General features: G+C 45.4%; 1 protein-coding gene across 2 annotated transcripts in view; it reads left to right on the top strand.

Moving 5' to 3' along the window:
• The window catches only part of galnt1 (UDP-N-acetyl-alpha-D-galactosamine:polypeptide N-acetylgalactosaminyltransferase 1), a 39,117-nt gene that overhangs the window by 11,841 nt on the left and 4,353 nt on the right, over positions 1–22,923 (top strand). For both annotated transcript variants that reach the window (XM_071916781.2, XM_071916780.2), the window contains exons 2-11: positions 5,463–5,575; positions 12,265–12,404; positions 12,495–12,663; positions 17,047–17,213; positions 17,948–18,075; positions 18,206–18,285; positions 18,744–18,914; positions 21,499–21,616; positions 22,008–22,188; positions 22,678–22,817. In XM_071916781.2, the coding sequence (XP_071772882.1) occupies positions 12,266–12,404; positions 12,495–12,663; positions 17,047–17,213; positions 17,948–18,075; positions 18,206–18,285; positions 18,744–18,914; positions 21,499–21,616; positions 22,008–22,188; positions 22,678–22,817 (1,293 nt within the window). In that variant the 5' untranslated portion in view covers positions 5,463–5,575; position 12,265. The remainder of the gene's footprint in view (positions 1–5,462; positions 5,576–12,264; positions 12,405–12,494; positions 12,664–17,046; positions 17,214–17,947; positions 18,076–18,205; positions 18,286–18,743; positions 18,915–21,498; positions 21,617–22,007; positions 22,189–22,677; positions 22,818–22,923) is intronic.

Here is a 22,923-nt window from a genome sequence, read left to right as displayed (position 1 = left end):
CTGTCTGATTTTAGGCTATTTAACAGGCAGTGTGATCTGAATCATCTAAGTAATGACCTAGTGGGCAGCAGGATATACATTTTGACCAATTTTCAAACATATTTGTTTTTATTTGAAAGATAATATGGAAGAGGAAGATTCTTAAGGTGAAAACAGAATGATCGCAGTCATACAAAGTAATTTCAGCTGAGGGTTAGCCTATTATCGCGATCACTCAATTATGCAATTATTGCAGCAGCCCTAACTGTGCCGTGCCAGGATGGGTGCAGTAGGCACATTTATACAGTGGAAAAACCACTTAGGCAGCAAAAATCTCATGGGAAACATTTCACATTAAGCGAACAATTGGAGAAGTGCTCTGCCTCTCAGGTGTGTGTAGCTGTGTGTGTGTGTGTGCACGCATGCGCACTGGGGATGTGTGCGTACGTGGGCAGCAGGTTCTGCAAAGCCAGACACTCCAGAAATAGCGTTCCTCTGTTGTATTGACCAACACCGATGTCTGCTGTGTAGCACTGGAAGAGAGGGCGACTGCAGTCTGAAGATTCAAAGATCAAATTGTTTTTATCCTCTACAGATTTAGAGAAGGTCAGCAATGGCCTCAATCTCCTCTCATTTAGACTTCTGCAATTCTATTTCTGCCTCAGTCAAAAGTCATTTGCTTGTTCAGAAAATAGCAGCTAAGATTTTAACTGCTGCCAAACAAAGAGACCATAGATCCCCAATTGAAGGATCCGTACACTGGTTACCAGATAGGGTTAGAGTTGATTTCAGGATTATAAGCTTCATAAAACTTGTGGACTTCATGGACTTGTTTTTACGTAATGTTTTTGATTTTGCTCACTTTTAATCTCGAGTTGTTTCTCATGCTTCTATTTGTTGATTTATATTTTTTTTTAACCAGTCTCATTTATATATATTTTACTGTTCCTTGTGTTTATGTTGTGTTTTAAAGCACTTTGTAAACTCTGCTTTTAGATATGCTATGCTAATATAGCTATGCTGAAGTTAATTTTTATAGTTATTATTATCGCAGCGTATACTGCCAAAAACCTGCTTCTGTTGTACGGGAAATTTGTTTAAAGCGCACACACACCTAATCCTCATTCTGCCACCACCACCACAAGAGGCGGAGACTTCATGCTCCATAGGACTGCTAGGAATTCTGTCCCCGATTGGGAACATTGCCGGGAACGTTGCAGCACGCAGCCGGGAACATGCATGCACTTAAGCTCGATCCTGTTAACACGGCTGCTGGCCAGGGCAGCGACAGCAGGGAAGTATGGAACCAAGAGCAGAACGCACGTCGCCAGGTGTCACGGAGACAGAAAGAGATAGATGGGAAGGGTTTGGGCCAAAGCTGCTCTGTGTCTCAGGATACAGAGGGAAGGTAGTGTGTGTGTGTGTGTGTGTGTGTGTGTGTGTGTGTGTGTGTGTGTGTGTGTGTGTGTATTGTCATCACTGTCATGCCGGTTACAGTGTCTAGCAGCCTGCTGCTCTGTTTCCTCTGCTCTCCACTCTCCGTAAACAGGAAGCAGATCTTTCTCCCTCTCTTTCTCTCTCTCACTCTCTCACACACACACACACACACACACACACACTCTCTCTCACTCTCTCTCTCCCATCCCCCTCTCCCCTCATCTCTCTCTTTCCATCTTTCCCTTTGTCCCTCTTTCTTCCTTTCCCTCCCATGCCTCCCTCTGTGAGTGCATACAGTAGATCTACAAGGTGACAGTTAGGTCCCCAACTCCCAGTGCGGGTCCTTATTATGGAAAGAAAAGCAGGGCTGTTTTGTGAGCCATTTCAACCTGGAAAACTGTTGTGAGTGACACAGTGGCGGGTCCAGGGAGGAGGGACCAGCTGCTTCTTACCTATTTTCTCCCCTCTCTATTCCTGGCATTCCTGTTTTTCCTCCCCGGGCTTCCCCTGGAAAGCTGTCAGGGATTTTGAGCTACGGCTGCAGTTGCCTCTGATACTGTTGTTGTCATCTTTTGTTGTCTTTCCTATAGTCCCTATTTAGCATGGATTTTGTGTGTGCGTGTGGTGCTGCAGGCCCCTCAAGGCCTTCCTTTCCCACACCGCAGAGACATGAGGTGTTTGACGGAGCAGGAGGTCGAGGGGGGGGCTGGAAGAGTGGGTGGAGGAGCAGTTGGCACAGCCTTGGCACAGCCATGTTTGTTGTTGCTAAGAGCGAGGATGTCGTCTTTGGACTCCCTCTGTTACAGCATACGCTGCAAACAGAGACACATAACACATACAGACAGCCTGGCTGAGACCCAAGCACACACACACACACACACACACACTACATGCTCATAGCAAGATATCACACTGTCTTCAGAATAGAGACCTTTCTCCCTGTCTTCTCCTGTTTCTCCTCTCTATCTCTGTCTTTGTGTGTAGAGAGATAGCGGAACAGTTAGGTTTAAAGCTCGGCCATGGCTGGTTGGTCACAGTGTTTGCGCTGAGCTTTGGGGATTCTGAAGGACTGATTTGACTGTCTCTGTTAGTTTTAGCTCAGTCCACACTATCCCACTAAATCGTTCAGGACAAAGGTCGTTTTGGAGCGCCTCAACCTTGTTTGGCTCAGGTTCAGCTTTGAAGCCTCGGAGCCCTCAAGCTTTTAGCGTGCCGTTTGTGCAAGGTGTTATGGATGCAGGCGCTCACAAACCAAATGTCTGTTGAGTGATTTCTGCTCGCTGAGAGAAGACTTCTGCTCTCAGAGAGAAGACTTCTTCATTCCTCCACCCATGTACTCCTCCTCAGCTCTGCATGTGTCAGCCTCTCTCACTCCCTCCCTCCTCTTTGGGATTTACGACAGGAATTACGTTGATCCAGACAGAATGGAAAGAGGCCTGCGTGGGAGAAGAGACAGAACTGGGGGATAAATAACAGGGAGTGTACTGTAGGGACAGAGGAGAGAGTAGGGTGGGATGGTGAGGACCCGGCCTGTTGGCTGCCACAGTACATTCTCCTCTGTGCTGGTTCTCAGCTGGTCCCAGCTGGAGCGAAGAAGAGCCAGGAAGGGGAAAGGAGGAGGAGGTTAAGGGGCAGGGAAGGGGTGAGTAGGGTTCAAAGAAGAGACGGCTGATATGGTAGGAGTGGTATGACATCATAGGACCGCTGAAGGGCTGGTTATGTGTTTTTACACACAGTTGGGGAAGCCTGTAAATCACCATGACAACCAAACCAGTCCTTTCAACCTGCAAATGAAGTGGGCACTCACACACACACACACACACACACACACACACACACACACACACACACACGCACGCACAGTGTATTCTGGCTGCCCCTGCTCTCTGGATGCCTGTGTCAGTGCAGTGTTGGCCTAGATAATGTCATGTTCCACTGGCACGGCTCACTGTTTGGACGGGTCCCTCTCTGCTCACTTGCACTGCATTACACATCTGACTAAGTATCCATCTATTAGGCTAACTACTGAGCCATTATATGGCAATGTTAAAGTGTGTCTTGATGTACTCTGGTTAGGTGTGTGTCGGTGTGCGTTTGAATTCAGCATCCCCATCTGCATAAACCCTAACCCTTTGAAAGCAGGTCTGCCTCACAATCACCAACAGCAGTAACTACTACTGTTTTGTGTTTTTATAGGTCAGAGGTCAGGATTTACATCAAATATCAGCGATCACCCATAAATTATATTACATTAGTACAATTCTGTACCAACAATACTTTTGCTGAGGCAGGAGATAATGTTGTTTTTCTCAGTTTCTCTACTCACACAGTTACTGCTCTTTGGCTTTGTAGGGCAGAGCTGTTGGTGCGTACGCTATTGATAAAGAGCTGAGCTTGACCGGTGTACGTTTTCTTCAGTTGTGCTGCTGAGTGCAAAATGGCTGGACTGCTGGAGAGGAGCCCAGTGAAAACGACAGGCATGGCATCATGGTATCTCTCTGTCTGTCTCTCTTTGACTCTCTCACTCTTTCTCATCATATAACAGTCATAAAATGACAGCCACATGACACAGGCAATAAGCAGGAGGAGAGGTAGACTGAGATTTTTTCTGTGCTGATAGAGAGAGAGAGAGAGAGAGAGAGAGAGAGAGACACGTGTTGCTGCTATTTGCACTGCAGTGTTGTGTGTGGTTCTGTAGGTTTATTTTGTGAGTGTCAGGGGAACCTGAGGAGTATTTATAGAAGCTCTTGCTTGTCCTGCTTCCAATTTGCAGATGGATTACATCCCACTGAAACTTTTTGGAGGTGTGTGTGTGTGTGTGTGTGTGTGTGTGTGTGTGTGTGTGTGTGTGTGTGTGTGAGAGAGAGAGAGTTTGTGTGTGAGAGAGAAAGGGAGGGAGGAGATGAGGAATGATGACTCACCCAGGAGGAGACAGACACCTTTGGTGGCCAGGACCCTTCACATACTGAGGCATACCTGCACTGCAGTATAGCCTGCTCACATTCACTAGCACTGGGATGTGTGGGCTGCAAGGAGGGATTTATGGTATGGCTCTTTTGTTAGACACCATGTAATACAAACTCAAACACTCACACACACACACACACACACACACACACACAGGCTGGCAATATGAAGTCCCAGTGGACCAGAGTGACGTCTTGGCTATAAGTAGGCCAAGGACCAGATTGAAGGACACGCACACACACACGCACACACACACGCTCAGTCATATTCACTCTCATCTTCATTCTCTCTGCGGATTTTTCAAAAATAGCAGATTAATCCAGTGAAATGAGCAGTTCTGAGAATCCGTCAGTCGTCCATCCCTCTATCCCTCTATCCCTTCATCCCTCCGTCTTCTCTCTGTCTCTCTCTCTCTTTTCATCCTGCTCCAAGGCTGGCTGAGAGCCTCTGGTGCTGTTTGACCTCTGGGTGGGTGTGGAAGGAGGGAGGATGAAGGATTTATAGCACATTACAGAAAGATGGAACGCCAGGCTGATGATTTGTAAATGATTGACAGCCAGAAATTCCAAACTCTGCTCTTCACTCTTGACACCGACTGAATGACGATGCATTTCCTATCTTAACGGGAAGCGCTGGTGCAAATGGCAACATGCCTGGTGACGTTGTGACTCTGACTGTGTGATTGTGTGAGAGAGATGAGTGTTATTTAATGTTCCAGCGCAGCCAGGAAGTGTGTTTTTGGCCGTTGAGTGACACCGCTTCTCTCTCGTCTTCCTGTGGCTTGCTGTTGTCTCTTCATAGCCGTGCGCCCCGTGATCTGAACCCTCCGGGTCACAGCCCCGGGGCGGTTCAGAGAGTCCACAGTCCCCACGCCACATAGCTGGAATGCATGAGAGAGAGCAAAACGGAGAGAGAGAGAGAGAAAGTGTCGTCAGAGTATTTCCTGACTTGGCTAGAGTCTCAGCTTCAACATCACACTAAATGTTTTTGTAGGTATCTGTGAAACTGTTGTGTGCTTTTCCTCAGACTGTGGGGAACTAAATGTTTACTCTGTGTGTCTCTCTCTCTTCTCTCTTCAGGAGCATGTTTGAGTGACAAGCGAAGGAGGAAGTGGGATCTCTGAAGCTCCGCCCCCTCTGCTGGTGGAGCCCCCTGCACATCTGACCAGAGACCCCTTTACTCATTTGGACAGGTACGATGATAGGAATGATGAATTGTGGTTAAGGTTGATTTGTACCTTTTTAAATGTAGTCTGAGCACCACAAGGCACGTTGCATTTGAGCAAAAAAGCGATTAAAACACTTTAAAACACATCCTTGCCACCCTGCTGCACTGTGATATTCAGGCATGTTCTGTTAGTTTCCATACCTTAGGTACTGATGTTGCCAGAATGGTCTCTTTTGTGTGGTGATATAGAGGTTTGAACATTTTCTAACAATAATAATAATACTTTTTATTTATAAAGTGCTTTTCATGATACTCAAAGACACTTTACAAAAGATGAAAAAACAAATAAAAAAAATATATATGAAACAGAGTAGTATAAAAAAAAAACAAGTGAAAGATATTAAGTGTACATGAGTATACATGACAAACAAACAAAACAGTATTGGATCCTGTTCAGAAGGTCCATAAGGAGAAAGCACTATTAAGAGTGAGAGTGGTTATGTGCAGCTCAGTGGGTAGAGTAGACAGCGCGGTACTAAGACTGCCGGGGTGAGGAGTTCGATTTCCAAAGGAACCATTCATGCCAAAATGATATTTGCTCATGGTACTGTAAGATACTTTGGATAAAAGCGTTCGCCAAATGGCAAACATAATATAGTTCAGTGTTTCAGGTTGACAGTTCTCTTGTGGCAGTTAGTTGTTAGGATTAATTAGTTGTCTTTACCTACAGTGAGAGCAGTGTGTCCAGTGGAATCCAACTGGTGATCAGGGCAATATGCAATGAAGCTTCTGCACTGCACTCATGTTAACTTTATATCTATCTATATAGTGATGAGCAGTGTTATAAATCTCTGATTAAAAAGTATCAAGTTACTGTTTACAAATACCGTTACTAACGCATGCGAGTTTGGCGCAAATTGTGGAATTTGAATGGGAGGCTGTTGGATTGAGTATAATGCTGTTGGTCTGCTGGTCTGTGCATCTCCCATTGACAAACATGATATGATGTGCACATTAGCCGCAGCATTCGAGATCAATTTAGATCAATTTCTATACATTGACCAACTTTTTATTTTGTGGCAGCCGTGCTGATATTGTGGCAGTGTGTCACAGATGAACCTATGTATGGGAAACACTGTGGTTGTACTGGAACTCTTTCAAATTCCCTATGCAAAGTAAAGTCACAACTTGTGCTCCTTTTTGTTTCGATGGTTAGAAAATACCTAGGTTAACTGCTACAAGTGGTTAAGAGGAAGGGGAAACCCTGCTGTGTAAATCCTGCCTGGTTGGCATGAGTAGTGGCAGTAGTCGCAGCGCAGGCAGGAGCTGACATAGTGGACAGGCACAAACCTGCTGGGTCAAACAGCTTAGACTGCTGGTCATGTGATTTGATCTGTTTGTTTGTGTCCGTCTGTGTCTGTGTGTTAAGTGGTGTCTTTTACTTTTTCAGCAGCTGTGCCAAGTTAACGCCACTGCTCTGATCAGTGTCACCCTGACCCCCCCTCTGTGCATGTGCGTGTATGGATATGTCGATGCATGCTTGAGAATGATATAGAAGTAGAAATAGAGAGAAAATGAGTCGTTACGAGTCGTTAAAAGAGCAATTACACCGGCGTCCTTCAGGCTGAGGGGAGTGATGCTGTGGTTTTATTTTTTTTTTTTTAGATTTGCCTAGTATGTTGTTGTATGTGCGTGTCTGTTGTTTAGTGGTGCAGCCAGGCAGCTGCGCCCTCTCTCCAACCGTCCAGGGAACACCCCCTGTGACAGTAATGTATATTGATTTTGGCCAAAAATGCCCGAGTGATTGGAGATTGAAGTGTTTAATTCCACTTTGCATTCGTGCCAAGCTCTGAATGGGTAATCAATTTGAGCTAGGGCTTTTTCGCCGCAATGGGCAGTTTTCTCTGTTTCAGTGTTTGCCTTTTTCACCTTGTGTCTTTTCCTTCCTCACTCTCTCACACAGCTTCACTCTCTCTCTCTCTCTCTCTCTCTCTCTCTGTTTCCTTTCCTCCGTGAGGGACCGTTCTGTTTCACAGTCAAGGTTGTGACCTGGAAATTAAGTGACCCCAGCCTTTTTGTTAGGAGAGGCCATGTACCTCAGCTACTCCATAAAGAGCAACAGAGACAGAGCTGCAGGCCACTTTGTTCTGTTTCACTTCCCTAATATTAGCCTGTGTCTTGTTCTGCTCCAATTGAGAGGCATTAGGACTGTTCAGCAAATCACTGCTCTCATCAGTGTCGTCTTGGAAACTGGTGAGCTTATCAAGCCTGCATGACCCAAGGACGGCTCATGGCAATATCTATGATCTTGTCATTGAAGGCGCAACAGCAACATGCATTTTTACCCTCTTGTTTATGACGAAGCAGGTGGTTAAGAATAAGGGCATTTGTTTCTCTAGAGACTAAACTCGGATATACGAGCAAGCAAATAAAATATGGCAATAGTCTGTGCAGGTCTATTATATGAATTACCAGCACAGACTTGCTGCCGCTGAGTAATACACAAATCCCTCTCTCTCTTTTGCACTCACACACATACATACACTCTCACTGTCATACATACACTCTCTCTCTCTCTCTCCCCCCCCCTCTCTCTCTCTCTCTCTCTCTCTCCCCTCTTTCTCCTTTACACATATACTCATAAAATCCCAGAAGGGAGGCTCCTCGCTCTCAGGCATAAATTGTGCGGCAGTGAGACTCTGGTTCCTCTTGCTCCAGCGTAAAGGGTTGCCAAGTGGTTGTGAGAAACACTGGTTGTGCAATCTCTAAAGGGGGATTAAGCCTGTGGAGAAGAGAGGAGAGCTGGAGGAGAGGAGGGGATGTGAAGAGAGACGGAGAGAGGGATGTGAAGGGGGAATTGTGTTCTTGTAGGGAAGTAGTGATGGCAACCGCTCTTGAAAGGAGAGGACGTCACCGAGAGTCGAACGGGAAAGGGGGTGGGGGTGGGGGGGGACTGTGAGAGGGAGAGAGAGAGAGAAATAGCCGGGATGAAGACATAAAAGAAAGATGGAGGGAACGTGATATGTTAATGGATTAGGAAGAGAGCGGAGATGGAGGGATAGAGAATTGTGTGTCTGTTTAATGTCATAGGGAGCAAGGCTGTTTAAAAGAGACTTCAAAGAGACTAGCACCCAACATAAACTAAACTGACATACACACACACTCACTCACACACACACACGCACCCACACACACACACAGAAGCAGGGCCTGAGGCTGCCGTGAGCAGAGAGGAGACCTGAGGTGTCCTCTGCCATGCCTGATTAGAAATGCAGTGAGTGGAGCGGCATGGCTGAGAGACAGCGCTGGGAGAGTGTGTGTGTTTGTGTGTGTGTGTTTATGTGTGTGTGTTGAGTCAATGTATGTGCATATAAATCTTCTCTGCTGCTGCTCGGAGCGCTGCTGTCTACTCCTCTTACATCGCTCTGATCAAATGGCATGCAGGGAAACCAGCTGACATCCTCCTGACAGCATTTTGACACAACTTTGTGAGCAAGAATATATGTGTGTCTCTGTGTTTGTGACAGACTGAGAGTATGTCTGTCTGTGTGTGTGTGTGTGTGTATGCGTCAGTGTCTGTCAGCGCCTGTGTGTGTGTGTCTTTGTATGTTTTGCATATGTGCTTGCCTCTGTAAGGACATAGGAATGTGCGAAAAAGGAAGAGATTTGTGTTTGTGTCGAGTTATCAGATTGCGTCAGGTTACCGCGTGGAGGTCAAGCGAGGTCAGCACAACCTAGAAAAACACAGAGAGGAGAGGGATGGGAGAGCGAGGAGTGAAATTCAGGCTTCCCATTGGCTCTGGAATTTCTGGAATGTCATGGAAATTGAGAGGAGGATTCAGAGACAGGGGGAAGTCAGGGAATTTGATGAATTCTTCGGGGGAAGTCAGGGAATATGTGGGGATTTTACAAAGGGCTCACTTTACAGGAATATACCAGAATGTGTTTTACATTGTTTTCCCACACATTCATTGTGTTAGATGGTGGGGTTTTCAGCTGTTTTCTCCACAGGAATCCCAAATTTATAGTGGAAACCCAGACTGTTTACTTACCCCTTTAGAGTTTAACTTTTCTGAGCTGAGAAACAACACAGACAAACCAGTTTGGAATACTGTTTTTAGGTTATGGAAGCGCTCTGACTTAGTTATGGAAAGCCATGGAGTTTTATATCAGGGCCATGCTGGCTACCCTGGAAATTATTTTTTTTTTTTTAAATCACTTCTTTTATGTGGAAGGGAGAAAAAGTAGAGCGGTTAACAATCGAAGAGAAGCAGAAATAGTAAACGTATAACAGGACAAGAGGAGAGAGAGTGAGAGAGAGAGCTGTGGAGAGGGATAGTGACACGGAGCGAGGCAGTTGGTAATAGCACTCAGCCCACGCTCTCACTGTGCTGCACTAAGAGTAACACCTGTGTGTGTGAACACGCTGCAGTCATCACACTCAGGTGGCGACAACACTTCAGGACCCAGCTAGCCATCTTCCTCCCCTCCGCTCACACACACGCCATGCCAAGCGCCCCCACCGTCACATACATGAGATTCTAGTGGCGCCATAAATAATTTGAACAGGTTTGAAAATAATAATAAATTTGTAATTTAGGCATAGATACAGCTATGTGTGCAGTATGCGTAAAAGAGCTGCAACTAACCATTATTTTGTTATTGATTAACCTGTAGATTATTTTATCGAGTAATCAGTTGAATGACTAATTTACATTTTTAACATTTGTCTTAACTTTTCATGTGGGATAAGTCATTATAACTATAACTACATTTCAGCATATCATAAACTCCTGTGCTGCTCTCATTCCAGTATACAGACCTATACAACTATTGTAGCACACTTTTCTCTTCAGGGAAAACCTAACATAAACATAATATACAGCTTTTCCAACAATGTACATCTATTTGGCTCTTCTGGAACAAGCATATCAGACAAATGCGTAGGTGCCAGGGTGTTAAGAGATTTGAAAACCAAGAACAGAACATTTTTAAATTTGATTCTGGAGCTGATTGGGTGCCAATGTAGTGATTTGAAAATTGGTGTAACAGGATGTGTTTTCCTCGACTTTGTTAAAACCTGTGTTGCTGTATTTTGAATAAGCTGCAGGCAACCTATAATTTTTTTTTTGTGGGGAGCACCAGAGAACAGAGCATTACAGTCATGCACTGGTAGTTTCTCTGTGCTATTTTCTCTGCGTCAGCCTGAGATGTAAAACCCCGCTAAGTGATGAAAAGTACTGTAGATCTGGCAACATTGTTGACATGAGCTGTGAAATTTAAATTGGCATCCCGAATCACCCCTGTGTCTGAGAACAGTAATTTGGCTGTTAATCAAACAGCATTACTGTCACATAATAATAACGGTCGCAGCTCTCAGTCCAAGTAGATTGACTATTATAGTGGCTTTTTTTTTGTAGGGCCCCATTTCATTTTATGTTTTGCAGCTTCCATTTTTTTTTCATCTTTATTATTGTTCATGAACTGTGTCTGTGTGAACTCATGTGTTGGCGTGTGTGTGAAAACATGCTGCTGCAGCGATACACAGCTTTAACCCGGCAGAACTGGTAGAACCGCTGCATTGTCAGGATAGTGAAACTCCTCGGCTGTCCAGGCACCAGAGTCTGAGGAAGAGGCGAACTTTGAGAGAACAGACAGATCTGCACTCTTGTTTTTCTGCTGTGCAAGACGTTTCGTGGTAGAAGAATCCTATCAGGTGGAATTTAGAATTGCCGCTCTGCAATTCTCTGTCCTCTGTGGCTACTAAGCTAAGCTAAGCTAGCTATGCATAAACACCTTTTTTTTTTTTTTTTTTTTCTCTCGGGAGCGCAGGAGAAATCACTGTGGCCAAATTAATTTTCTCCCTTCTGCTTGTGCTGCTGCAACCTGAGGGATCATCGAGGCAGAGAAGCAGCCAGAGAGGGAGAGATGGCGCTGGAGGAGAGAAGGAGAGGGGAGCAGAGGAATTTTAATGTGGCTGTGTCTGACTCTCGCTGCCTGCCAAAGAAAAGCAATTACTATCACAGCCCCTCTCTCTCTGCTCTGTGTGTGTGTGTGTGTGTGTGTGTGTGTGTGTGTGTGTGTGTGTATGTGCGTGTGTGCCTACCTGCGGGGGTGTGTGTCTGACTGCACTTTAGCACACAGGGATTTGGCATGTTAAATGTACAAAGGGTAGGTTGGCTTGTACACTGCAGGGGTATGAGAATAACTCTGATAGGTTGTGTGTGTGTGTGTGTGTGTGTGTGTGTGTTTGCTTGAGACAAAGGTAATCGTGGGTTTACCGTTTTTCTTCTGGAGTGATTTAGGACGGAAATCCAACAATGCACAGTATTCATTTTGAGGCTCTCTCTGAAAGTGTGGAGGTGACCTTTTGGAGAGGCACTGATAACCAGCCGGCAGATAAGAGGCGAGAGTCAGACAGACAGACAGACAGACAGGCGGAAGGACAGATGGAGGGGTTGAGAAGATGCTCAGGCGCAGAGCTAGAGGGGGAGGGGGTGTGTGTGTGTGTGTATGTGGAGAAAGGCAGGGAGATGGAGACGGGAAAGAGAGAGTGATCTCCTCTGCAGAGCTTTGGCAAAGCCCGTGACTGTGTGTGCGGCTCAGGACTCACCATCACACCTCAGAAGGAGCTTTAACATTGCACTCTTGCTCTTCTCTCTCTCTCTATTCCCCACTATCTCTCTCTCTCTGGGTCTTGTCACCTCTCTCCAGGATGCGGAGGTTCGCCTACTGCAAGGTGGTGTTGGCCACCTCTCTGGTGTGGGTGATGCTGGACATGTTCATCCTGCTCTACTTCAGCGAGTGCAACAAATGTGACGACAAGAAGGAGAGAGGACTGCCGGGGAGAGAAGGTGAGCGTATATTTATACACACACAAAGACAGACTCTCACACCCTCCGGCCACCTCTCTTGACAGCTGTGTGTGTGAATCTCCATTGCAGATGCCCTGACCAGGCCGCGGGACGGGCCCGGCGAGGGGGGGAAGCCGGTGGTGATCCCCAAGGAGAACCAGGAGAAGATGAAGGAGATGTTCAAGATCAACCAGTTCAACCTCATGGCCTCCGAGATGATCGCTCTCAACCGTTCGCTGCCTGACGTGCGCCTGGAAGGGTGAGCAGCCTCCCCACTGCTAAGCAACTGTCCTGTTACGTCACTTCGCCCCTCACAGGGTTCCACCATAAAATGGCCGTCAGTGGGGGTCATTAATGACGTAGCTGACACTATTAATCTCCTATAAACAGTGATAATGGATCATAGCCAGAGGTCTGACCTGATACCTGGATAATCGCTTACAGATTGAGCCATCAGTCATGAATAACTACTTATTCAAGGGTGAGAGATGGATAATTGAGGGTTAATAATAATAATAGTATTCAGTAGTAGTTTTATTGTTATAAATCAATATTTATTATTTATATAGCATTTATCTAAAGGCAGTTTACAAAGTGCTTTACAAAAAGGCATAAAAACAAGAAAAAGTCATTCTATATAAAAATAATATAAAGATAATATATACATAAAATTAGGAGACATTCAAAAGAGAAACACACACATGATTAAAAAGTAGCCAAAATCAAAAGGATAAAAGCATTGAGTCTTTAAAAGTATGTTCTATGAAGTGATTGAAACCATGAAGCTGAATTAGCTGGCCTAAGTGCCTCAGGCCAGGCGTTTCACAGTTTAAGGGCCTGATGGCAGAAGGACATTCACCTTCAGTTCACTGTGGCATGAGCTTCACTGCCTTAGGATTTTACTAAAATGTAAAGAAAATAAAGGCCAAACGAAAGTTTTGCATAAACCTCATTGTCAAATCTAAGGATAATGACGACAAAGTAGACGCAGTTTTCTTGCTACCCAGTAGCCCTTTTTTATTTTGCTATATAATCATAGTTAATAAGTTATATGTGACATTTGCAAGTAGTCCCTAATTAGCTTTTGTTTCTTTTGCCATAATGAAGAATTTAGTCTTATTTAAGTGTGAGCCACATTACAAGTTCTTGAGAATGAGTGTGATGCCAGTGGCCTATATCCAGCAGTCTTCAGACAGGCAGAGCAGCAGACAGGCGAGGGCCAGGCCAGCAGTTTGTAAGATATGTCAAGGTTAGTTCAAGCAGGTTGAAGGCCAACCTCCCCCAACCCAAACCCCCACCCCCATTCACCCCTCTTTTCGCCTCAATGGAGGAACGTACATAGATTGGTAATGAAGGGGCTTAGACAGACAGACAGAAAGACTGACTGACTGACAGAAAACTGACAGACAGACGCACATGCACACGAGACAGGCAGGAAAGAAAGAGAACATTGATCCGTGAAATGGGTTTTAGTCTTTGAGCGAGAGTTGATTACTAGGTGTGTTTTCACTCAGCCTCCTCTCCGTCTATCTGCTTTTCCAATTAGGAGATAAGACAGAGTCAATATCAAGCAAGGGAACGTGTGTGTTTGTGTGTGCAGGCGTGCATGTGTTTGTTTTTGTGTGTGTGTGTGTGTGAAGCGACAGGTATAGAGAAACTCGCTGAATGGATTGATCATAGCCAAGCAGACTGCCATTAGCTGAAACTTTGGAGCGGAAACTCACTCATGGTTTATTTTCATTATTGTCAGCGGTGCAGTCTTTGGGTGTGAGTAATGGGGGAAGACAGGTCATTCTGACGTTACGCTTAAGCCTGTGTATGTGTGCGTGCGTGTGTGTGTGTGTGGTTGGGTGGATCTATATGAAAAACTTTCCATGACCACACCTTTCAGAAAACTTGACATTTTCTCCTTTTTTTAGCTCCTGACTGGAATGGGTTTTATAAGCATGCGTGCGTGGATGTGTGTGTGTGTTTGTGTGTGTGTGTGTGTGTGTGTGTGGGTGTGTGTGTGTGTTTGCGTACTGGGGAGAGAGAGAGGCTGTTTAATCAGAACCAGTCTGCCGCCCATGCTGACTATCCCCCCACAATGCACTGGCTGGAGGAACCAGCCTGTAACTCATTACACTGCTTTGCTGCTTGCCAAATGTTGCTAACACACACACTCACTGTTTGGATACACAGGCTTCACAACCTGCCCTCAATTATTAAAATTCACGTCATGTGACACACAGACATGTGTGTGCCTGCATGCATCAACACAAGTAGATTTTGGAGGAGACATAGAGGTCTTGTTTTCTGTCAGGCTCCCTGCAAAGAACACGTCTGGAAACTGGAAAGTCTTGATCATTCTGTGTGTGTGTGTGTGTGTGTGTGTGTGTGAGAGAGAGAGAGAGAGAGAGAGAGGCAGAGCATGGGAGAGAGAAAGACTGATGGCACTGATGTGTATAAAAGTTGAAAGGCTCCAAGGGTGTCACTGTTTTTAAAATGAATCATCTTATGTACTCATCAACCTCCCCTCCTTACACGGAGAGCACAAACAAACACATCACAGAATGAGAACGAACATATTTATGTATGATTTAAAAGGCTCCAGAGGCAGCTGGAGGAAGGGGTTTATTCTTGACCTCTCCTCTCCTCCGCCGCCGTTGCATTCCTTCTGTCAGAGGCAGCGGTGGAGAGCGGGAACATTCCAGCGATCTGGACGATGAGGAAAAGGGAGGGAGGGCGGAAGATGGAAGAGAAAGCGGGATATTCCATCTGGACTATTACGAGAGCCGTAATCTGTCAAAGGAAGGCACAGGCTGGTTTCTCTGTTTTCATCCATAGACGACAGTTTGAGCCGGTCACAGAGGTTCTTTTGGGAAAACAGCCTGACTGTGAGACAATTTAATATTGGAGAGAGCCTGCATGCGGGTGTCAGGCGGGATGTGGCGCATGCGCTGCGGATTTGAGTTCGGCTCTTGACCCACAGTTGCCTCCCTACCCCTTTCTTTCCCCTGCCTCTCCTGCATCACTCTAGCGTACGCTGCCCATGCACTGACAATATTTTTTTTCTAAATGGGAGGGGAACATGTAACATCATAATGGAATTGGATGGGTCCATGTTCTCTGCCATCTGTTGTGCAGATCAATCCATCTACAGTATCTGTCCTAATTCCCCACGATTAGAACACATTCATTTCATAGAACACATTCGTTCAACACCGCAGTGAAAATGCATTGGGCGCTGCCTAAGCTGGCTGACTGAGGAGACAGTCCAAAACCCTGTAGAGATCAGCGATGTGACACACACTACTGGTTTCAGACCTGTGTTTTATGGCAAAATGAAAGAATTATGAAAGAGTTGCTATACGTGAGAAAAGGTGGATTTGATGTGACAAACTTAATCTGTAAAGCTTGGGCAAAACTGCAATGACACCTGTGTTTGTTTAGAAATATGTTGTACACACATATGCAATGTGATGTATGTCCATGTGGGCTGGGCACCTACTGTAGAGTGCATGACACTGAAATCAAATCAAATCAATCAAGCTTTTCTGGGGCAAATCGTCTTTCTTGCAACCCTAAAACTGATTTTGCGGGCCAAACAAATAACATTCACCCTGTTTTTACACTTCCAACCTGGTAATTGGGAGTGCTTTGGGAACTTAATGCAGGCAGCATTTCCTGGGGAATTATTTGCAGACCCATTTTAATATGTCTGCAACCCAGTCTCTGGAAAAACACTGCATAAATATCCATTTTCTCTTATCTGCCCTCGTGCCTGCTCTCCTCTGTCAGATATTTAGATCCTTGTCTGTCTCTGAATAAGGGAGCTTGCAGATGTGTGCTCTACACTCCTGTGATAATGACTCACACTCTAATTAGCATCACTAATCAGGTGTCATCACCCTGTCCCACTCTGTGTGTGCGTGTGTGTGTGTGTGTGTGTGTGTGTGTGTGTGTCTCTGTCTGTCTGTTTGAATCTGCAGATATGGGGTTGGTTACTCACTTATCATTCACCCTCAGTTTTCTCTGTTTAGGGGAAATGTTTGAAAGCAATGAAAAATATGATTTTTCATGAGGCCAATGATTAACAGCTTTATGCAGTGATTCAATGACTGGCTAATGCGGTTTAGGTGCCGTTTAAGCCCCAGCGATTTAGCTTTGTAATTCAACTCTCTTGCGCAGCCTCACTTTATCTGTCTCTCTCTGTCACACTGTCTTTCACACTGAGAGAGGTTGAAATTGTGATGTCTCTATCTGAGTTTTCTTCACTTCTCTCTCTCTGCCTCTCTCTCTGTCTCTGTCTTCTTCTCTCACTCTCTCTCTCTGTCTGCTCAGTTTTGTCATGAACATGTTCCATGTTGAATGTCTGCAGCTTTACTCCATCTTGTTGCTGTCCTGCATATGTAATCATGTCTGTATTAATTCTTTATGCTATTTACTCATGTTGTACCTTTTGCTGTTTTGCACTATAATGTGTTATCTGTTCAGTTTTGGACCCATTATATGTTTGGTGTTGACCTATTATGTGTTCATGTATGTAGCTGAGCTATTTCACTATTTCATTCCGCCATTCCATACTGAAAGCAATTTTCCATCAAAGCTTATATTGCACTATTCTGTTCTATGCATCTGACCATCCCTGTCCTCTCTTTAGGTGCAAGAACAAGTTATATCCAGATAATCTTCCTCGGACCAGCGTGGTGATCGTGTTTCACAACGAGGCGTGGAGCACGCTGCTGCGAACCGTCCGCTCAGTCATCGACCGCTCCCCACACACACTGCTGGAGGAGATTGTCCTGGTGGACGATGCCAGCGAGAGAGGTATACACACACACACACACACACACACACACACAGAGCACATAATTCCTTTAGTGCTTGTGCTTGTCCCTCTTGTATGGGGCTTAGCCTATTTTTTAGAGCTATGAATTTGCTGGGGTTTGTGTCTGTAGCTGTGGGTGTTTGTGCTTGTGTGTGTGTGTGTGTGTTTGTACATGCACATGTGCGTGCGTGCGTCTGTGCTGGTGCCCACCAGTCAGTATATATGGGCTGTGTGTGCCACTCAGCCCTGTGCTATGCTGTTAATCCCTGTTTGGGGGAGATTAGGTCTTTAATTCGCCAGCCGCAGGGATTACACTCTGTTATTACCCTCAATCCACCCCCCACCCCCCCCCCATCCCAACCACCAGCACACACCACCGCCTCACCCTCTGGGACCCCAGGTTGGATGGGGCAAGGGGGTGGTGGAGGAGAACGAGGGGGAAGGTATTACATGACAAGAGATAGCTGGCTGTGCTTGCACTCAGCAGGCATAAGGAACATCACTAGGCGTAGTAAACACAAACACACACACACAAACACACACACACACACACACACACACTTACCTCTTTGATCTCTTTTGCCACAGAAGCAGGAATAGCTTGTAGTCTACTGTGTCTCTGATATGTGTGTATGTCTCTGTCTCTGTCTTTTTGTGTGTGTTGGTGTATGCGTATGTGATTCTTTGTGTCTGTGTTTGTGTGTGTGCGCGTTTGTGTGTGTGTGTGTGTTAGATTTCCTGAAGCGCCCGTTGGAGCAGTATGTCAGAAGGTTGGAGGTCCCAGTCAGAGTGGTGAGGATGGAGCAGAGGTCCGGACTCATTCGCGCTCGCCTCAAAGGAGCATCTATCTCCACTGGCCAGGTGTGTGTGTGTGTGTGTGTGTGTGTGTGTGTGTGCGCACATGTGTGACATCTAGTAACTAGTGACCTCTGTTCTCCATATGGTGTGCGTGCTGTTAGGTTTGTCTAATGTTTTCTCTCCATGTTTCTAGGTCATAACCTTTCTGGATGCTCATTGTGAATGCACAACAGGGTGGCTAGAGCCTCTGCTAGCCCGCATCAAGCTAGACAAGTAAGACACACACTCAGAATACACACACACACACACACACACCATCCGCAAGCATGAAAAAAAAAAATCAATAAACTATTGTTGAGCCTGCAGGGGGCTTGCCCTTGTGTTTATTTGATGCTTAATTACTCATTCTCTGTTTACTGCTTCCCGCAAGCAGGGACTCACAAACACACACACACACACACACACACACACACACACACACACACACTCAGAGCAGAGAGGGCTTGAGACTGGGTGATGAGTGATGGGTGATGGGTGAAGTCACAGCATGGTCTGTTGTTTAAATGCATTTGGTTCTGGAGTTGCCAGACCTCGCAGGAGAGCACTTACTCTTGATTGATGACCACCAGGGGTTATGACCAGCAGGTTTATGTCTCTGTGTGTGTGTGTGTGTGTGTGTGTGTGTGTGTGTCCTGACTGTTTGTGTGTTTACATTTGCTTGCTCGCTGCAGGAAAACAGTGGTGTGCCCCATCATCGACGTGATCAGCGACGACACGTTCGAGTACATGGCCGGTTCCGACATGACCTACGGAGGCTTCAACTGGAAGCTCAACTTCCGCTGGTATCCTGTTCCCCAGCGAGAGATGGACCGCCGCAAGGGAGACCGCACGCTGCCCGTCAGGTCGGTAAACCTTCCGGTAAACCTTCAACCGCACGACCCGGGTTCGCGCCACCATGTCGGCAGGCATCCGCCTTGTTGAAGTGTCCTTCAGCAAGACACTTGATCCCTAGCAGCTCCAGGGCTGCTGCTCTGTAGCTCTGACCTCGCTGTGGAGGGGCAAGCGAACAGAGAATTTCCCTACAGGGATCAACAATGTGTCATAGTATTATTGTTTTTACTGTTATTACCAGACACACAAGCTCATACTCACTAACTCTGTCAGCAGTTTCAAATAGCTTACATCCTGTAAGCTTTGATGTTAAGTCTTCACATTTGATTGTGTATATCACAATTTTAGTTTCCACTATTAATAATCGTATAATACTGTAATTCATCAACAATTCATCTCAATTAGAATATCCCCTGTAGTTGAAAATAGTCAGGATGCTGATATAATATTCTGAAAGGGCAGTAAATTAATTTAGTTCCTCAAATCATTGAGACTAATCATCATGATTAATAATCATGATTGCAGTATCATCATACTATAAAGCAAGGAATCTCTGTCTGTATGTATGTGAGTGTGTCCTTCGCATATCTCGAGAACCGTTCGTCCGATCTACTTCACACTTGGCGGGTGTATTGCTGGGGACCCAAGGACGTGCAGTGTCGGATTTGGTGCAATTTGGACACGCGACACGTTCAATATTAATAAACTTTGAATAAACAAGCGAACAGCGCTCTGTGCAGCAGCGGGGCTCAAAGCAAGCGACTGATAGCCTACGCCTATTTTGAACGGGCACTGCACTAGTCTAGAAAAGAATAATGTGGATTATTAATTCAGCTGTAATCGTGCAACCCTAGTTGCTGTTGCTGTGTCAAAGGGGAAGTGGGAAAACCGCTTTATTCATACATTTCCTTCCAAGGCTCACAACCAACATCAAGGGTTTATTTCTGCTTGTCAATCATCTCCTCTTCCTGCCTGTGTTTCCAAGTCAATCTGAAGGGATCAATCAAGGTCACACACATAATAAACCTTATGTAACATACTGTGCCCCTGTTTTTGCAACTATGAATATTGCAGGCGGTTGTTTGTCATACTTAAGTGTGACAGAGTTTCCCTAAGGGTTTGTTATAAGTGCCCTAAAAATTACAAAAATGGGTTGCAGTGTCAAGGCAGGGAATTAAGAAATAGTTTACACTAATGACATGATTTACATAAACTCTGCCCTGTCATTAAGTAGTTCCATTTTACTGGGGCAACTTGGAAGTTATCGCACACAAACAAAGTCGCCTTCAAAATGAAGCTCGGTGTTGGTTTCTGTCCAGCAATGAAGTTCAATGGAGCAGATAGGATAGAACTTTCTTTTCGGACTATTTTAATTTTCCAAGCGAACTAACAAGGAGCTTGGGAATGGAAACAGCTAGGGAGGCTGATGGGGTTGGATTCCTTGGTACGTGCTACAAGGCCCGACCCAGGTTCAGGACGCTGTGCCTGCAAACATCAGTGTGCTCGAGCTAGACGCTGAATCCAGGACTGTTGTTCTGTAGCGGATCTGCCCTCTGATGTCCTGTGGAGGGGGAGGGGCGCAGAAAGAGAATTTCCCTGTGGGGATCAATAATTGGGATCAATAAAGTATCACATTAACAGTGATTTCAACTTCTCACATGTATAATGGGCATTATAGTCTTAATGGCTGCTCTTTGTATTACTAGGTGGGTGCTGTTAATTAGCTGAAGTGCAGGAGGCTACAGACTAACAGACTTATTGGCTAACCACCAACAACCTAGCTACCTGTGTCCAGAAGCTAATCTGGTTGTCATGGGTATATATCTGCCTTGTAATTTACATCTTAAGGATTCACCACAAATTATTATTATTATTATTTTTGGCTTTGTTATAAGTTTGTGTTTTCTAAAAATAGTAATTTTATTGTAAGCTAAAAAGCTCAGAGAGCTTTGATATGTTTTAATCAAATGAAAAGCGCAGACACAAATATAATCTATTATTAAAATTGCCATCATCACTCATCACTCTTTTTTTAGTCCCATAGTTATTATCCGTGGTTGTTAAACAAACTCTCGTTGTGTTACCAATTACCACACAGACAGCTAGTATTTGTTTTTCTTTACTCCTGGGTAGCTTATTATGTTCCACTCTCAGCCAAATGCTGCACTCTGCAAACAAGCCATTACCCGGTGTGCTCTCAGGATATGTTTTCATCTACATTTGTTCGTTTGTGTGCGAGTTATTGCATGTTTGTAGGTGAACTTAGAAGTTGAATGGAAGTAAAAACAGCTTGTGAGGAAAACAAGCCAGTTCTAGAAAGGAAGAAACCATTCTGTGAGGGGAAAAAATAGGGGAGAGAGCCTCAGGTCATTAAACACCAACAACCTTCAAAACAACAAGAAAGGAGAGCAGAAAAACAGGAAAGAACAAGGAGAGAGAGAGAAGCGTGCTGCTGTGCTGAAATAGAAAACTCTCTGATGTGTTCTCAAAATACGTTCTGACCTTTAGAAATCAGGACCTTGATGAAGTGAATGGCACAGACCCGTCTCCCTCTTAATTTATACCGCTCTCTCCTTCCCTCCCGTCTTCTTCCAGGACTCCCACCATGGCAGGGGGCTTGTTCTCCATAGACAGAGATTATTTCCAGGAGATTGGCACGTACGACGCAGGCATGGACATCTGGGGGGGAGAGAACCTGGAAATCTCCTTCAGAGTGAGTGCACACACACACACACACACACACACACACACACACAGAGCCAATTGACATGATGTATATTTTTCTACTCACAGACAGGCATACATTTATGTATAGCCTTCAGGAGACTCTGCTTAGGTTCATACACATAACCACACACACACACAGAGCCTCTGTCCTCTCACTCTCTCTCAAGCACACACACACACACACACACACAGAGCCTCCGTCCTCTCACTCTCTCTCTCAAGCACACACACACACACACACAAGCACACACATACACACACTCAGACAGGACCAACCTGCATTATGTATCTCCCAGTAGAATTCACTGGCCAGCCTCTTCTCATATAGCAATCAGACCCATGCCTATGCTATATATATGTGTGTGTGTGTTTCACAGATCTGGCAGTGTGGTGGAACTCTGGAGATTGTCACATGTTCTCACGTGGGTCACGTGTTCAGAAAGGCCACGCCCTACACGTTTCCCGGAGGAACGGGACAGATCATAAACAAAAACAACCGGCGCCTGGCAGAGGTCTGGATGGATGAGTTTAAAAACTTCTTCTACATCATCTCTCCTGGTGAGTTGGACCATGTGATTCTGTGTGTGTGTGTGTGTATGCGCGCGCACGTGCATGTATGAGCTTATGTGTGTGTGGAGGTTAATCTCGGTGGCAGGTGTGATCCATCCATTAACTGAGTGACAGTGTGATGTTGCCATGGTGACCTGACAGTGCGGGACGGGGGGCGGCGAGTAATTTCACGCTACGAAGCGTCTATTAACCTTGCCATTTCAGCGTGGACACACACACACACACACTCGCACACACACACTCACCCAGGCTGGCAGAGGACAGACATAACCAAAAGCAAACCAAAAGTAAAACGAAATGAAGGAATGATGTTCTCCTATTATGCCAATGACACCCTATAAATAATGTGTAGATGGAAAAACACATTTAACAGCCATTCAACAAACACTTCTGGAGAATATAGTGAGGTGTCATAGTTGTTGTCCTGTATGTTAACCTGTGTGTGTGTGTGTGTGTGTGTGTGTGTGTATGTTCCAGGTGTGACCAAAGTGGACTACGGTGACATCACGTCTCGCTCTTCTCTGAGACAGAAGCTTCAATGTAAACCCTTCAGCTGGTACCTTGAGAACGTCTACCCCGACTCCCAGATCCCCAGGCACTATTACTCCCTGGGAGAGGTATGCTCTCACACACACACACACACACACACACACACACATATATATATATATAACACACCCTGACTCACAAACTGCTAGACACTGTTATTCATTGGGAGATGTA

Source organism: Centroberyx gerrardi, chromosome 12 (assembly GCF_048128805.1).
Source record: "Centroberyx gerrardi isolate f3 chromosome 12, fCenGer3.hap1.cur.20231027, whole genome shotgun sequence".
NCBI lineage: Eukaryota > Metazoa > Chordata > Actinopteri > Beryciformes > Berycidae > Centroberyx > Centroberyx gerrardi.
Note: the sequence above shows the minus strand (reverse complement) of the source record. Positions and strands in the feature narration are given on the sequence as shown.